This window comes from Aquarana catesbeiana, linkage group LG01, assembly GCF_042186555.1.
Source record: "Aquarana catesbeiana isolate 2022-GZ linkage group LG01, ASM4218655v1, whole genome shotgun sequence".
Classification (NCBI taxonomy): Eukaryota; Metazoa; Chordata; class Amphibia; order Anura; family Ranidae; genus Aquarana; species Aquarana catesbeiana.
In genome coordinates, this window is record NC_133324.1 from 505,241,302 (window position 1) to 505,259,501 (window position 18,200).

An 18,200-nucleotide genomic window follows, 5' to 3' on the forward strand; every position below is an offset into this window, starting at 1 on the left:
ATTATTGAACAAGTGATGAACTCTTGTTTTCCCAACAACTCTTTCTAATAAAAAAACTTAAAAATAAGCTCCTGGCAGATATAAAAACACCATTATGTGTTGTATAGCCATAATTATTCTTTCTTTGTTTGACATTTATTTGTAGATTTCTCTTTATATGTTCTGAAAAATTTCTTAAATAAATAAAAAAACACCATTACGTTCAGTCATGGTAAATATTAAAATTCTGCGCTTGGGATAAAGGTTGCAGCCTCCCCTGATCAGTTCCCAAGGGAACTTACATGTGTAATTAAGGAAAAAAGAGAAGGGGTGGTGGCGCTACCTTAAAGACACTAGTAATTAAAGGAAAATATATATAAACTAAATTCCTACCCTTACCATAAAGTATAAAAATCACTATTACCATAAAGTATAAACATCACTACCCATGATTGTGATGTGAAAATGGATGTGTAAAAGAAGTGGCAAAAAAGGGGAAAAATATATATATATACCCTATTAGGTAAAGAAGTGCATTGAAGTGTGTCTAATTAAAACTAATAAACAACCTAAAAAAGGAGTTAATGAGATGCGAGTCCACTCTCATCCAACCAACCCAAAAACCATTATATAAACATATACCATAACCATAAATAATGGGTGATAAATTATGCAAATAACCACATCTAAGATGTGGAGAACTAGATTATTATGCACCCTAAAACATGCGCAAAGCAATCCAAAGTTAACATTGGTGATGGTGAGTGTTCATTAAAAAGTCCAAAAACAATGATCATATATAACCATAAAAATGTGCAGAAATGTCAATCAATCAATAAAGAAAAAAGCAAAAATATGATTCCAAATGTCCAGGAACCAGGTGACGTCAGTGCAAAGCAGATATGGTGACTGTAGTGCTCCCCCAATGGGTCCCCACTCACCGGAGGTAGTTACCCCTACAGGTGTAGTAGGCAAAAGAGTGGGCAGCTCCAGTAGGATCTTCACCTTGGTAGGCCGTGCTGTATCTTCTATACCTTCATATCCCTTTACACCAGATAGTAAGATTTCAGGCAATCCTCCGATCAGGGCTTCCCAGGTAATCTCACATCAGCAGGCGGCACGATCCTCACAGGAGAAACCAAGGGGCTCCCATAGTGGAATATTGCAAAGGATTTTATTTAAAAATTATATTAAAAGAAATCGCTAAAAACGATGGTGCACAAAGCAAGGAACTGCATGTAGAGTAAACAGTAAGCCGGTCCGTGGCGTGTGTACCAGCTGCATTCCAAGTCCTGACACTTCCGGGTGTGATGTAAGAGCGTGGCCTTACGCGTTTTGTCATTGGACGTTCTCAAAGGCGGTGGTCATGTATACATAACAAAAAAAAGTTTTAGAATACAGCTTGTACCTAAATATTTCTTTAGTTTTAAGTTCCTGGAAATCTCAGAAAAGCAACAATCCTTTGGCAGGTAGCATAGTTGACTGTATAAACTGTATACATTTTAAATGTGCTATTTACTCTAATTTCAGCTTTAATACTTTTCTCCCCCTGCCGTTAATTTTGTTTTGTGGTAATACAGTAAAAATTGAACTTGAACTTGAAATTGAATCTTTGTTAGTTCACCTTTACTAACAACCTGCTAATTCAGGTAAGGGGTTCCTGTAAATAAAAACAAACTGGGCAGCTTGGTCTGAGATTATATACTGCCCTTGTCATAGGTGTAGGCCATTTACGTATAGTGCCTTCCAAAGGCTGGCAAAAAAAACTCCCAGAGATGGCATCGTCCTGTTTTGCCTTGTTTGCTGAAACATTGTTACTCAGTCAGCTCCCAGCCGATTTAAAGTGATTGTAAACCTTTTTTTTTTTTTCACCTGTTCTGTGGTTTTGCACAGAGCAGCCCTGATCCTCCCCTTCTGGAATCCCCTGTCCTGGCTCCCCCTCTTTGGCCAGTGCCCCCATAGGAGGCCGCTTCTAATGGGGGTACTAGTGTGGGCTTGATTGCAAGCTATACTGGCAGCATCTATAGACACAGACAGTGTGGCTTGGCATCGCCCCTGCTCCCTCATCACATGATTTAATAGCACAAGGAACCAAAGGCTCCCGCTTCTATCAATATGCCCTGTGCCAAAAGAGAGAGCTGCTCCTCTTGGGTACAGTGCTCTCTCAAGATTGGCCCAGGTAAGTATAAGGGGGGGTCTGGTGAGATCCTGTGGCACAGAAAGTTTTTTACCTTAATACAGAGAATGCATTAAGGTAAAAAACTTATGCCTTTAGAACCACTTTATACCCCCTTGCATGCTCTCTCTTTCCCATGTCGAAGAAGCTCATGCTGCAATAGAGAAGATAGCAGACCACACGTGTGGGAGTTTGAGAACTCGCTCCTGTGATGGTGAAGGTAAGCAGTAATGGACGGGAGTGCCTTAGCAACATCCTAGGAACAATGCAAGATGGGATGATGCCATCTCTGGGAGTGTTTCAGTCAGGCTTCAGGAGGTACATAAAAGGCCTACACTTATATATCAAGGGCAATATTCATCTTTAGTCAAAGCTGCATGCACAGTTTAATTTTATATACAGGCGCCCCTACAGACAGTTTTTTGGAGATGGTGAACTAATCCTTTAAACATTGTAGTTGTGGTAGATTATCTTGGATCTCTTTACAGTTTTTCATATTACAATCTATTTATTATATTCTAGTTGTGATGGTCCAGGAGTTTATAGTTCTGGGTGCCTTAGATCTCTACTTAAAAAGACAGCAACAGAAGGGTCCTATTCCTATCAGCTGGAAGCTGGAAGTGGTCAAGCAGCTTGCCTACGCTCTCTGCTATATGGTATGACTGATCATTTCCAAGATTTTGTAAGAAAAAAGATACTTTAATGTCTATTTTCATTTTGTTCAGTCAAATTTAAGTAAACCCCAGTACATATTTCTATATCTTCCCATTTGTATAGCATACATAAAAATATTAAACCAATCTATAAATAAACCTTCATGCTTGGTTATGTTAACAATGGAGCTGCTGCACCTTAACAAACCTGTACACCAAATCCAAAATTATATCTAACAAATAAAAGAAAGTGCGCTGTCTCCTTACAATGACAATAAACTCATAAAGTGAACTCCCATAAACATGTGATAAAACATTATTTCATAACAAAAACGCTCATAAAAATTGTTTACAAAATAAATAAATGAAAATGCAATTCATCAATAACTATTAATTAGTATGACACATCAGAAATGTGAAAATTGGAAATAATATATAAATTAAAAGTCACTAATTAGAGCTGGTGCTCCACTGTCATAGGAAACATGTGACCTCCACAACTCCACCTTTTTTATTTTTAAATGAACTTTATTGTAACAAACAACAAATAGACGATATTACAGGAAGTGAAGGTCACATGTTTCCTGTACATAATTTTTTAAAATAAATTAAAAAAAAAAAAAAATCACTAATTAATCTAATAAAGGTATGGACATGGATGAACTTCATAAGATTAATTTGTGACTTTTGATTAAGTATGATTTATAAAAAAAATGTATTTATTTATTTATATATTAATTCCATATTTTTATATTTCTGATGCATTACACTAATTAATAGTTATTGATGAATTGCTTTTTCATTTATTTATCTATTTTGCCAACTTACACAGTTTTGATGAGCGTTTTTGTTATGAAATAGTGTTTTATTACATGTGTATATGCGGAAGTTCACTTTATGAGTTAATTGAGTTAAAAGAGATAGCACACTTTCTTTTATTTGTTAGATACCTAAAAATATTTTTTTTTTTAATAGTTCTTACCTCTTAGATGTTAGGAGAAGGCATCATGACAAAGGGAACATTTAACAAATATAAACTAGGTGTTTTTCCAGTTTGGCTGCAAAAGTGGAAATACAATTTAAAGCGGGGTTCCACTCAAATTTTTAACTTAATCTTACCCCCTTTAGTTAATTGCATAGATGTTCAAATGCCTCACGAAAAAAATTTTTATCGCTGTAATTACCTTTATATTGTACTTTATTGTGGCACTTCCTGTCTCTCCTCCCATGGGAGTAGGCGTGTTTATTGCCTTTCCCCAGCGCCGCACTGCCTCCTGGGAGCTTAGTGTCCGGCTTCCCAAGATTCAGTGCGGGAACAATGTTCATGCTTGTGAACAAGCTGTGAATGAACAGCATTCACCGCATCCAGGAAATCAATGCTTGTGAGCTTCACATGCCCACAAGCAAGATGGAAACAGCCAGCATCACATTTTTAAAGTTATTCTTCAGTACGAAAACAGACAGAGGCGGAAATATTACACCCAAACTGTGAGTATTATTTTGGGATTAGCAAAGTGTCTCAATTATCTAAAAAAGAAAAAAAAAGATTGGTCGCCGGACTCCCACTTTAAGTAATGCATTCATTACAGCCAGCCTCTAATGTATTAGAAGCCATGGGAAGATGCATTTGTGCTCAGAGACTAATTCTCATGAGAATATTCAGCAGTTCTTCAGAAGCCTGATATCTTTGCAAAACCACTTTTTATAATTAAACTGCTAAATGTGTAAGTAACTGAGGCTCAAGGAAAGCTGTAACAACTTCAAGTGGTTGTAATAGCTAAAGTTTTGTTTTTTTTTTACCTTAATGCATTCTCTTAATTAAGGTAAAAGATCTTTTATGTGTAGCCCTTCCTCCCAGCCCCCCTAAATACTTACCTGAGCCTGATCTCGATCCAGCGCTGTGCCCAAGAGCAGCGGAACTGCTCTTTCTCTCCCTCCTCACTGGACTCAGTGAGAGCAGTGGAGCCATTGGCTGCTGTCAATCATATCCAGTGATGAGGGAGTGAGGGGTGGGACCACGTTGAACTGTGTGTTTTAGTAGATGCATCCAGTATGACTCGGGTTCGAGCCCGCACGAGTGCCCCCCAAGAAGGTGGCTTCTTATGTGGGCACTCGGCAGAGTGAGGAGCCAGGAAGCCAGAAGAGGAGGATTGGCTCTGCTCTGACCAAAACCACTTCACAGAGCAGGTAAGTATAACATAGTTGTTATTAAAGAAAAAAATATTTGAACCTTTACTATCACTTTAAATATGCAACATTCTATAAGAAGGCTGTTTTTTTCATGCTGCCCAGATGCAGAAGCCCTGAAGCCGGCCGCCCACTCAGCCTCTTCGCAGCCGCCCATTCAGTTCACGGCATGGGTGGGGGGCAGAGATTAGAGGTCAGCTGACTGGTGAGGAATGTGAAGTGGGAAGGGCTGGAGGAGACCCCATTTCCTGATTTTGGCATAGGTGTCACTGCTGCGAGACACCACAGAGCTGGAGACGGTGGAGGTCATTTACTTTAGCACTGAAAAATTATCCTGCAGCCCTAGAAAATAGCTTGTGGCTGTAATGAATTGCCAATTCCAGGCAATATAGAATTAAAATCAAAGAAAGAAACGGTGTAGGTTCCCTCAACCAGTCCATACCAGGCCCTTTGAGTCTGGTATAGATATTAAGGGGAACTCCACGCCAAATAAAAAAAAATGGCGTAAGGGTCCCCCCAAAATCCATAACAGACCCTTCAGGTCTGGTATGGATATTAATGGGAACCCTGTGCCAAAATTTAAAAAAAAATTGGCGTAGGGGTCCCCCCAAAATCCATACCACACCCTTATTCGAGCACGTAACCTGGCAGGCCACAGGAAAAAGAGGGGGGGATGAGAGCGCACCCCCCTCCTGAACCGTACCTGGCCACATGCCCTCAACATGGGGAGGGTGCTTTGGGATCCCCCCAAAACACCATGTTGATGAGGAGAAGGGCCTCATCCCCACAACCCTTGCCCGGTGGTTGTGGGGGTCTGTGGGCAGAGGGCTTATCAGAATCTGGAAGCCCCCTTTAATAAGGGGACCCCTAGATCCCAGCCCCCCCTATGTGAATGGGTATCGGGTACATTGTACCCCCACACATTCACCAAAAAAAGCAGTAAAATGTGACAAAAGACAATAGCCAGTTTTTGACAATTCCTTTATTAAAAATGGCAGCATTGGAGGAGGTTCGTTTTTTTGAATGTTCAGCGGGAACAGAGGATGGACCGGGGAAGAAGAAACCGGAGGAAGATGGAGAAGACCAGAGGTAGAAGCGGAGGAAGATGCAGGAAGAAGAGGGGGGAAGAAGAAGCCAGAGGAAGATGGAGAAGACCGGAGGAAGAAGCAGGGAAAGAAGAAGTCATTTTTAATAAAGGAATTGTCAAAAAAAAAGGTCTCCTGATGACGTCATCCGGCGGGAAAAGGCCTAAAGTTATATGTGAAATGGGCACTATGGAAGCGGACAGATCGGCTGGCCACAGCGTCGGAGGAGGTTCGTTTTCATAGCAGGTCGGTGGCGGGAGCGGCGGAGGAGAAAGACTGGAGCCGGAGGAAGATGGAGAAAACCGGAGGAAGAAGCAGGGTGAAGAAGAAGATGCAGAGGAACGGAGGAAGAAGCGGGGAATAAAGGAGACATTTTTAATAAAGGAATTGTCCAAAACCGGCTATTTTTTTGTCACATTTTACTGCTTTTTTTGGTGAATGTGTAGGGGTACAATGTACCGATACCCATTCACATGGGGGTAGGCCGGGATCTGGGGGTCCCCTTTAAAGGGGACTTCCAGATTCCAATAAGCCCCCTGCCCACAGACCCCCACAACCACCGGGCAAGGGTTGTGGGGATGAGGCCCTTGTCCCCATCAACATGGGGACAAGGTGTTTTGGGGGGACCCCAAAGCACCCTCCCCAGGTTGAGGACATGTGGCCTGGTATGTTTCAGGAGGAGGGGGGCTCTCTCTTGTCCCCCCTCTTTTCCTGCGGCCTGCCAGGTTGCGTGCCTGGATAAGGGTCTGGTATGGATTTTGGGGGGACCCCCATGCCATTTTTTTAATTTGTAAGGGTTCCCCTTAATATCCATAGCAGACCTGAAGGGCCTGGTATAGATTTTGGGGGGTCCCCCATGCAATTTTTTAATATTTTGATGTGGGGGTTCCCCTTAATATTTATACCAGACCCAAAGGGCCTGGTAATGGGGGGGGACCCCATGCCATTTTTGTAAAATTTTGGCATGGGGGGGTCCCCTCTGAATCCATACTAGACCCGAAGGGCCTGGTATAGACCTGGGGGGGACACAATGCAGTTTTTTTGCTATTTTTTTTTTTGGCTGGCATTTTTTTGTACTTTCAGTGGGGAAGCCGCTGACAGCTGAAGATTCATTGGTTGTTAAGGACGCGGCAGCTGGCTTCCCGGCCCCCCGGGTAGCAACCAGCTATATACAGTGTTAAAAAAATAACCACAAAATTCATCAAAAATCACATCACAAACGCAACAGTTGCATTTCTGGTGCAGTTCTATTGAAATCTATTACCTGCAACTCGCGTCCAAAAACGCACTGGTCGAAAAGCGCATAGGTGTGAACTAGTACCATAGGAAACCATGTTAAATGGACTGTAGAGTGTTTCTGAAAACTGCAAAAGCACTAAAAAATGCATAGGTGTGAACCTAGGGTCAGGGCCAGTTCACACTGGAGTGAGAGGAGAGGCTCTTTACAGTGTCCCAATACTTTTGATTGGCTAGTGTATCTGGCAAGAATTACAATGGTGGTGGAACCCTCCTACACATAAATACTACATTCAGTTTTAGTACCTGGGAGATGAGACAACTTCTCTACATGAAGCAGCATGTTTGGGAATCAAACCCAGACGCTCAAGGATGCTAAGCAGAAGTTCTAACCTCTAAGCCACAAAGCTGACACATGTGAAAAGCTCCTACACATAAATACACATAAATACTGCATTTCTTTGGACATACAGGTGAGGGAATTACATTACTCAAGAGTTATTCTTCTTGATTTATTTTGTGATATTTGGTGTTTTTTTGTGGGTCAGTATAGAATAGTGATATTACCCTCAAATTTTTGGGAATTACATTTTGATTTCTGATGTTGGTACACATATCAAATTTTTTGGTGCGCAAATTATGATTATTTGGAAATAATAAAAAGCACAAAAAATTGTGATTCATTTTAAGTTTGCATCAGCAATGGTATTGGTTGTGATTTGTAAAGACACCTGTGTGAGTTTGGGTAAAGATTGTTGTGAGATGGAGCGTAACAAGTGAACGTGACAGAGAAAAATATATTTTACCAAAACATCAAAACATTCCACATTCTAGTATTCTTAAAAACAAAATATTTTAAGTAGAAGCAACAATGTTGCAAAGGAAAATTTATTTCGGAGAAAGATATATTTCATCTCAACATTAAAAGGATATATTTGTGAAAGTTACAATTGTACCATTAGAATCAATAGCTAAAACTTGCATTGGACTATGATAGTGCAGATTTTCACTTCCAAAAAATGCTTTTACTCAGCGCTCATTTTCGTTTTTTTTTTTTAGCGCCTTGTAAAAAAGACATTGGATCTAAAATGAGAGCAATTTGCAGGTCTGAGCATGCTCAGTTGTGTTGGCACCTAGTTGTACAAAAATGGGGAATTTATCTCTTCTCAGACTTTTAAAGATATTTCAGTGTAGTAATCACTTTTTCACACAGTTTAAAGGCAGATTATCTTTAAATAATATACCACATATTTCAGTACTATTTAGGCAATTATATCATGCTCTAAACAATATTTCCATGTGCAGTTCTCCAGGCTTTAGCAAAGTAAGGGTTTGGGCGCTATTTAGTTTCAGAGAACTATAGTAAATTTTGATTTTGGGAGTATATTCTCACCAGATATTCTCACTATAGTGAATACCTTTTTAGCACTAATTACCGCAATTAGCGCTAATTCGCGGCAAGTAGCCCTAGTTAGCGCCGCAGCGCTTTAGTAAATGTTCCCCACCGCGAGTAACACTGCCTGTGATTAAAGTTGCCATTAAAACTACAGTTCTCAGATCAGCAGATGACCTTGATCAAGAACACCTAAGTTGGCTGATCATATCTCCCCCCAGCACTGCCACTCATCCCATCCCCCCCCCCCCACCAAAGAGTAAGAGAAGAAATAAAAATAGAGAATACATGGAAGGGAGAGGAAAAGAGGGGGAGGAACAAAGAAAAAGGGAGAGAAAGAATAAGAGAAAGAACAGGAAAGACGGCTAGAGAGAGGGATGGGGGGAAAAAAATAAGAAATTAGGATATAGAGAGATAAAAGGGAAATAAAGGAGAACAAAGAGTGGTACATCCTAAAATGTACCATAAGGGGTTTTAATACAGTACGAGTGGAAGGGAATCATGGAGCGCTAAATGTCCGTGGGTTAAGGATGCAAATTACTTATTACTTGTCCTGCCTCGGGTGCTGACAACCCACGCTACAAAAATAATTTTACTGTTAGGGGTCCGACTCCCCACAACTTGGGGTCACAGCACTAGAAAGGTTGTGAACCACTGTTCTAGAAGAACACGTATCTTTAAACGCATGTCTCTTGTCTCTATAACAGGAGGATAAGCAACTAGTTCATGGGAACATTTCAGCTAAAAAAATACTTTTGACCCGTGAAGGTGACAAGGATACCCCTCCTTTCATTAAACTCAGTGACCGTGGTATAAGCATCAAAATCCTCGATCAAGGAAGTAAGCGCTTCAGAAAATATTTATTGCATTTATCAAACATTTTAGCCAATGCCTGTAAATTTACCTTGATCTCTACTTTTATGTTGTCATACAATGCATGATCCTCTTAATAAGAACTAACAATGAGGTGTGAGTCCCATAGCTTTTTGTATGTAATATTATTGTACCTTCTAGGTTACCAGTTCATGTAACTGTGGTTCTAATATAACTGGCAAATCGTTACAACATAATAAAGCTGACTCTGCTTCAAAGGAAGCTATAAATGTTTTGGTCAATTTTATTTTTACATTCTTTTTTCAAGTTTACAAATTTTTAAACATTTTTTTTTTGTTTACTATTTATATACAATCCTTATCTAACCACTTGACCTCTGGAAGACTGTTTCCCTTTCATGACCAGGGCATTTTTTGATATTCAGCACTGCACTGCTTTAACCAGCAATTGTGTGGTAATGCAACACTGCACCCAAATTAAATTTATTTATTTTTTCACACAAATAGAGCTTTCTTTTGGTGGTATTTGATCACCACTGAGTTTTTTATTTTTTATTGCATAAATAAAAAAAAGCTGCAAATTTTGAAAAAAAGAAGCAATGGGGTTGATTTACTAAAGACAACTCCACTTTGCACTGCAAGTGCACTTGGAAGTGCAGTCCCTGTAGAACTGAGGGGAAGATCGAAATGAGGGGAAGCTCTGCTGATTTCTATCATCCAATCATGTGCAAGCTAAAATGCTGATTTTTGTTTTCCTTGCATGTCCCTCTCAGATCTACAGCAACTGCACTTGCAATGCAAAGTGGAGTTGCCTTTAGTAAATAACCCCCAATGTTTTTACTTTCTGTTATAAAACATATCCAATAACAAAATCAAAAAATTGAATTTCTTCATACATTTAGACCAAAATTTATTCTGCTATATGTCAGTTTGGTTTGTGCGAAAGTTATAGGGATTGGTTTACTAAAGGCAAATAGACTGTGCACTTTTGCTGCTCTTGGGCTTAGTAAAAGAGCAGAAGCTCTGCTGACTTCCATCATTCGGTCATGTGCAAGCAGAAATGCAGTTGTTTTTTATTTTCCTTGCATGTGATTGGGTGTTCTTTGTAAGGTGAAGCTCATTTACTAAGCTCTAGAGCAACCGCACTTGCAAAAGCAAGTACCCCTCCACACAAACAGAATCGCAGTACGCCTGTCGCCCAAAAGAAGTTCTGTACCGCAATTCTTTTTGCACAATCTTATAGCGATTTGTCAGACGAAAATCATGCCATGATCGGGGTGCCATTGGAAGTGATGGAGATTGCAAGGGTATCCCGCGATTTGCAGCGATTCGGGAATGTGGGCATTAGCCAGGATACACCGGTAAATTTAAATCATGGCAGATACATGTGATTGTAATTTATTTTTATTTGATTGCATGTTGCAAGCAGTGCATGCAATAGCATTACTTTAAACAGGACTCCTTCTTTCTAATTACAGCACTTTGTTATAGGGTTAAAACCACAAGATAAATATAAGGGGAGATTTACTAAAACTGGAGCACTCTGAATGTGGTGCAGCTGTGCATGGTGGCCAATCAGCTTCTATTTTCATCTTATTCAATTAAAGTGGTTCTAAAGGCAGAGGTTTTTTTTTATCTTAATGCATTCCTAACCACTTTCCACCCGCCATATAGCAATATGACGTGCACAAAGTGGTTGTTATCCTGACTAGACGTGATATGTCAGGGTAAGCCGCTAGCGTGTGCCCACAGCTATCGGTGGATTGGTGTGTCAATCTGACACACTGCATCTCCGATCCTGGTAAAGAGCCTCTGACGTAACTCTTTACCGCGTGTTCAGCTGGGAGAGACGGTCAGCTGCTATCCTGATAAGGGGAGGGGGTCTGCCCTGATAATCAGTGCATTGATTATCAGTGCAGACCCATTGAGGATGCCCACCCAGCACCACCAGTGATGCCAATCAGTGCCCAATAGGGATGACACTCTGTGCCCATCAATGATGCCAGTGCCCCCTAACAGTGCCACCTATCAGTACCACTCATCAGTGCCACCCATCAATGAGAAGAGAGAGGAGGTGGGGCCAAATGGACACACGAAGCAGTGGCTCGTCTCGGGTGCCCCCCATAGCAAGCTGCTTGCTGTGGGGGCACTCGCCAGGAGGTAGGGGCAAGGAGTGTCAGCTGGGGACCCGAGAAGAGGAAGATCTGCGCTGTTCTGTGCAAAACCTTTACACAGAGCAGGTAAGTATGACATGATTGTTATTTTTAAACAAAAACAAATAAGACTTTAGTATCACTTTAAGCTTTGACAATAAAACCTGTGAAGCTGGTTTCTTTGCAAAGCTGCACCAGATTTTGCATTCTCCAGTGTTAGTAAATCCCTCCTGTTGCATCTACTATTTCTGACCTTGTTTCTGAAAATGCTAGTTGCCTGCCCTTGTCTAACTTCTGACACCGAGTAAGCATGCAGCAAGTGAAGGCAAAGCAAAGTCAAACTTACTGCATATTTTAAGATGTGCATTGTTAGCATTTGCAAAATTGTACATATGTCAATACTCTTAAGACATTTTTGTGTACAGTACTTGCTTTATATTATACTGTTTACATACTAACATGCTTTTTAAATGCCTACTTTTTTACATTTGTAGTGCTGCTAGAGAGAATTCCATGGCTGGCTCCAGAATGTGTATCTGATCCCAAAGCCCTAGTTCTAGAGTCTGATTGTTGGAGCTTTGGGGTCACTCTATGGGAGATCTTTAATGATGGTATTGTACCCCTTACTGCAGAAGAACCAGAGAAGGTGTGTACTATTAATGATGTAAACAGTTAATGGTGTGACTACTTATGTGTATGTCTTTGCAACATATGTTACTTTTTTATTGGTAAAAAGCCATATGCTTGTTTTTTTTACACTAGTTTTTAGAAACATTTTCCTGTAATATCCCCTACACTTGTTAGCATCTTTAATATAACATGAGCAAGTCCCAGGAGTGTCAGATGCCTGTTGTAAAAATGTGCCGCGCTAGCTTTTATCAGCGTTTCTCTGCCTCTGTTCAAAATCAGTGGTTCCCTATGAGAGCCTATTGATTTGAATAGAAGTCATATCCAAGTTGGAACATGGTGATCCGACTTGTGGTGCGACTTGTGCGCTGAGGATCTTGAAGGGGAACCCCTCGCCAAAATAAAAAAAAATGTCATGGGGTTCCCCCCAAGACCATACCAGACCGTTTTGGTATGGATTTTGAGGGAACCCCCACAGCAAAATAAATGGCATGGGGTCCCCCCCCCCCCAAAACCCATACCAAGCCCTTATCCGAGCATGCAGTCCGGCAGGTCAGGATGGCAGGGGGAACAAATGCAAGCGCGTCCCCCCATCTCCTGGACCATACCAGGCCACATGCCCTCAACATGGGGGGCTCTGCACCCCCCCTACCCCAAAGCACCTTACCCTCATGTTGGTGGGGACAAGGGCCTCTTCCCCACAACCCTGGGACGTGGTTGTCAGCACCTGCAGGGGGGGCGGCTTATCGGAATCTGGAAGCCCCCTTTAAGATGGGGCCCCCAGATCCTGGCCCCCCACCCTATGTGAATGAGAAAGGGGTACATTGTACCCCTACCCATTCACCCAAAAAGGTATCAAAATAAATAAAAACAGTACACAGGTTTTTTGACAAAGTCCTTTATTAACCGCTTGCCGACCGCCTCACGCAGCTATACTGCGGTAGAAGGGCTCGTACAGGCAGAATCACGCACCTGTACATTCCCCTTTAAGAGGCAGCCAGCGGGCGCGCGCATGCGCCCGCGGCAAGCTCCATGAGTCGGGTCGTGGGTCCTGTGGACTCGAACGCCGCAGGGATACCCGCGATCGCCTCACGGGGAGGAAGAATGGGGAGATGCTAATGTAAACAAGCATCTCCCCATTCTGCCTAGTGACAGTGTCACTGGATCTCTGCTCCCTATCATCGGAGCAGAGATCAGTGACGTGTCACACACAGTCATGCCCCCCACAGTTAGAAACACGCCCCTAGGACACACTTAACCCCTACACTGTCACCTAGTGGTTAACCCCTTCACTGCCAGTGTCATTTACACAGGAATCAGTGCATTTGTATAGCACTGATTGCTGTATAAATGACAATGGCCCCAAAAATGTGTCAAAAATGTCTGATGTGTCCGCCATAGATGTGTCCGCCATAATGTCGCAGTCACGAAAAAAAATCGCTGATCGCCGCCATTTAAAAAAAAAAAATTATTAATAAAAATGCCATAAAACTATCCCCTGTTTTGTAAACACTATAACTTTTGCGCAAACCGATCAATAATCGCTTATTGCAATTTTTTTTACCAAAAATATGTAGAAGAATATGTATCGGCCTAAACTGAGGAAAAAAATTGTTTTTTTATATATTTTTGGGGGATATTTATTATAGCAAAAAGTAAAAAATAATGCGTTTTTTTCAAAATTGTAGCTCTTTTTTGTTTATACGCAAAAAATAAAAAACGCAGGGGTGATCAAATACCACCAAAAGAAAGCTCTATTTGTGGGAAAAAACGGACGTCAATTTTGTTTGGGAGCCACTTCGCACGACCGCACAATTGTCAATTAAAATGAAGCAGTGCCGAATCGCAAAAAGTGCTCTGGTCAGGAAGGGGGCAAATTCTTCCGGGGCTGAAGTGGTTAAAGCAGCTCTAACATGTCTTCTCCCTCTGGTCATCTCCCCTCTCTGGTGATGTCTTCTCCACTATCCGGGTCTTCTCCCTCCTCCGGTGATGTCTTCTCCCCTCTCCGGTTCTTTTCCCTCTCCGCTGATGTCTTCTCCCTCCGCTGCCTTCTTCTGCTGTTTTCTTCCTCTGATGGCTAGCTCCTACTGATTTGTTAGGTCCAGTGTGTGTCGTTACTTATATAGCCATGGGGCGTGGTCACCCGGTGACTTCATCTGGAGATCCTGCCCCTTGTGACGTCACCTTCCCATCATGCCCCGGAGAGGGGAGAAGACATCACTGGAGGAGGGAGAAGAACCAGAGGAGGGAGAAGAACCAGAGAAGGGAGAAAAACTGGAGAGGAGAGAAGACATCACCAGAGGAGGGAGAAGAGCAAGGGAAGGGAGAAGAGCAAGGGAAGGGAGAGGACATCACCGTGTTTAGCAGCTTTTAGCAGCGACAGACGTTTTTACAGCTGTAACACTGGTCCTCGGAATGCGCTGGCCTTGGTTTTTTTGGCAGCTTGAAAATGTCTATGTCACTTACAGCTCGTAAAAGCCTGTGTGTGCGCATGAGGCCATAGAATAACATGGAGAGGTGTTTTTAAGCTGCAAAAAAAAAGTCTGATGCTGGTAAAAGTAGCTGTAAAAACGTCCTGTGTGCATGAGGCCTAAACAAGAAAACTAATGTAGCCACCACATTTAAAGTGATTCAAAAGGCAAAAAGTTTGCCTGTAAAAAATGTAAGTAAAAAATCCAATACTAGTGTCTCCACCCCATCCTAAACACCTGCCAGCTGATAAAAAAAAAAAAAAACTGAGCCATATATGGCCAGCTTTATATTAATTGTTGTTGAGGCTAAACACAATAAGGCCCCTTGCACACTGATAGACCGATGGGGTCCATCTGTCAATTTTTCACCCGGATCCGATCATCCAGTGCTCTCTATGGAGAGGGCGAATGTCAGCGGACATGTGTCCGCTGATATCTGATCCAGTCTGCTAAAAACAGACGAATAGGGATCTGTTCCCTATCCGTCGATCAGATGGGAAGACAGTAGGATGGAAACAGACAGGCGGTCCGTTTCCTTCCAACAGCCCCATAGAGAACAGCGGGCTGTGTACGTGTTTACTCTGCCTGCTCAGAGGGGATCAGCGGAGAGGTGGAGTCCATCCTATGTGAAAGGGATCTAAGTGGCATAAGGATAAGTCAATATATAATGCATTGAAAGCTGTTTTATTACCATTTGTTATTCATTTGTTACCACATTGTTCATGTCTCTGATTAACTACTTCTCTTTAAACAGAAATTACAGTTTTACAAAGATCAGACACAACTTCCAGCACCACACTGGATAGAGTTGGCAAGCTTAGAGCAGCAGTGCATGTCCTACAACCTCGCCTTAAGACCATCATTTCGTTCTGTCATTCGAGAGCTAAACAACCTTATTGCATCTGGTGGGATAAAGTGATTTCTTTTGTGTATGCAATGTTTTTGAGGCAGGAGACTTGTGATGACAAATTAAGTTTGTCTTCTCACAGATTATGAGCTGTTAGTGGATTCCAAGGGGCAACAATCAAAAGAGGGATCCAGGGTTTGTGACCATGCCTGGGAATACCAGGACCCCAGTGTATATGAAGAAAGACATCTTAAATATTTATCAGTTCTTGGCAAGGTGATGTTTCTTTTTTTTTATCTCTTGGCAATCAAGTTTATAGTTGTATTTGTATGTAATTCTAATGGAAATATTTGAGTAGATCTGTGTGACCTTTCTGTCATTATACGGTACTGTAGTGTAACTATGGAGTCTGTGATGGTCTTAAGCCGTGAGCGGTGCACCCCTGGGTTCTGTCTTGGGGCCAGTCTGTTGCTTAAAGTGGAACTACACTGCATCTGAGCACCACAACGCAAAAATGCTACTTAATTCACTTTTAATATTCAAAGCAAACACACCCATCCATCCATGTCTCCTTGCTTTATTTTGTTGAGAAATCACTTTGAAAAACCCTCCCCTAGCATTTCTGGACATGGCCATCTTGAGTAAGGGCAGATGATTAATGTAGCATTGACTTTCTGGAAGCCATCTGCCCTTAGCATAGGCATACAAGCAGGAGGATGTGCTTAGCTGAAAAAAACCTCCTCTCCTCCAGAAGACATACTGAGAAGTATGACATTGTTTGCCTAGGCCTGGAAACCAGGAAGTAATTGAAGAAATGTAAAAAATAGTTCAAAACAAGTAACTAAAATATATAGGTTCCTATCTATTTACTAATGCTAGCAGCATAAGGATTAAAAATAGTCAATGTTGATTGAGAGTACCACTTTAATGATATAGATGTTGGAATCAAGAGCTCAGTTTCAGTGTTTGTTGATGATACCAATGTATGCTGGCATTAGGGTTGCCACCTTTTCTTCAAGCCAAACCCAAACACTTTAGTGGCTTGGGACACCTTTGGATGCCCCAAGAAGAGTAGTATAGCATGCAGCAAACAGTGGGTGTGCCAAATTGCTCTTGCTGACATCATCCCCTTGCCACCTATTGATGCAGAACCTGCCCCCAGACAGCCGGCCGCCGCTCCTGAACGGCAACAGATTTATGTGTGACTATCTTGGTTACTTGGGGAGCCGCAGCCTGGTTTGAATAATGCGTCCGGGTTTCAGTCCGTCCGACACATGATTCAAAACCCAGACAGGTGGCAACCCTAGCTGGCATAAAACGTCCGCACTGGGTGTGGCATCATTACAGAAGACAAAAACGTGTTTTGCCAAATTAAAAATTAGTAACTGTTCATTAATTCCTAGTTTTTATACTTTTTTTTATCTTTCTCAGGGTAATTTTGGCAGTGTTGAACTTTGCAGATATGATCCTTTGGGTGACAACACAGGAGAGCTGGTGGCAGTAAAAAAGCTCCAGCAAAGCACAGCTGAGCATGTTCGGGACTTCAACAGAGAGAGCCTGATTCTGCGTGCCCTCCACAGTGATTACATTGTCAAGTACAAAGGGATCTGTTACAGTGCAGGTCAAGCAGAGCTGCATATTTATCTACATTACTTTTTTACATCCTCACCAATTTTCTTTATGAGTACTGTTTGTTTTCATTTATTACTGTACTAGTCTTTTAGGCACCAGCCACATCTGGTGTTTCTGGAACACGCGATAAAGTGCACAGAAAACGCGTGTTCTGCTGCGCGTTCTGCAAACGCATGTCACGCTTGCGGTGCCATTAATTGTTTATGGCACTCCAAACACGGGTAGCCGACACGCGATTTGCCATGCTACAAACGTGCCAAGACTTGCAGTGAAAAAAGGCGCCACGCTCAATTCCAAAAAAAAAAGTTCCGGAGCTTCTTTGGCACGTTTGTCCTTCATAGGTTTGTGATATGCTTTAAAAAAAAAAAAAGTCCATGTAGCTGTAAGGCTGGATTCACACCTGAGCGTAATGGCCACTGCCTCTGGACACACTTGCTGTGGGGTTTTTTTTCCTGCCTCTAAAGTCCCTTAAACACCTATGCGTGCATGGACACATAGACTAATATTGAGGGGTGTTTAGAGGCAGAAAAATATTGTCGGGCACCCCCAAACCCTGGTAAAAATTTCCAGTGTGCATGAGGCCCCAAAGACTGTAGAAATTGAGTTACTACTGTATTAATAACTATATTTCAATAATTCATATTGATGAGAAAAGTTCCAAGAAAAATCCGTTAAGTTCTCGTGTAAAACCTCCAAAATTGATTTAATGATCAATTAGCAAAATGTTACAAAAACAATGTCAAAATGTAGAATACAAAAATAGATTATTCTTAAAATGAAGTTTAAATCAGATATGTCTGTGTGTATGTCTTGAGATGTGTGTCTGTGTGTGTGTGTCTTCATGGAGAGCTGCAGTGCAAGTGCCCCTCTCCCCACAGCCTGTCTGTACTCCTTTAATTAACCCCCACCTTTCCCAAAGAGCCAAAAA

General features: G+C 41.7%; 1 protein-coding gene across 2 annotated transcripts in view; it reads left to right on the plus strand.

Annotated features, from left to right (window-relative positions):
• Positions 1–18,200, plus strand: part of JAK3 (Janus kinase 3) — a 207,916-nt gene that overhangs the window by 155,385 nt on the left and 34,331 nt on the right. For both annotated transcript variants that reach the window (XM_073593259.1, XM_073593268.1), the window contains exons 14-19: positions 2,678–2,811; positions 9,417–9,549; positions 12,190–12,341; positions 15,548–15,698; positions 15,783–15,916; positions 17,072–17,261. In XM_073593259.1, coding sequence (XP_073449360.1) covers positions 2,678–2,811; positions 9,417–9,549; positions 12,190–12,341; positions 15,548–15,698; positions 15,783–15,916; positions 17,072–17,261 — 894 coding nt within the window. The remainder of the gene's footprint in view (positions 1–2,677; positions 2,812–9,416; positions 9,550–12,189; positions 12,342–15,547; positions 15,699–15,782; positions 15,917–17,071; positions 17,262–18,200) is intronic.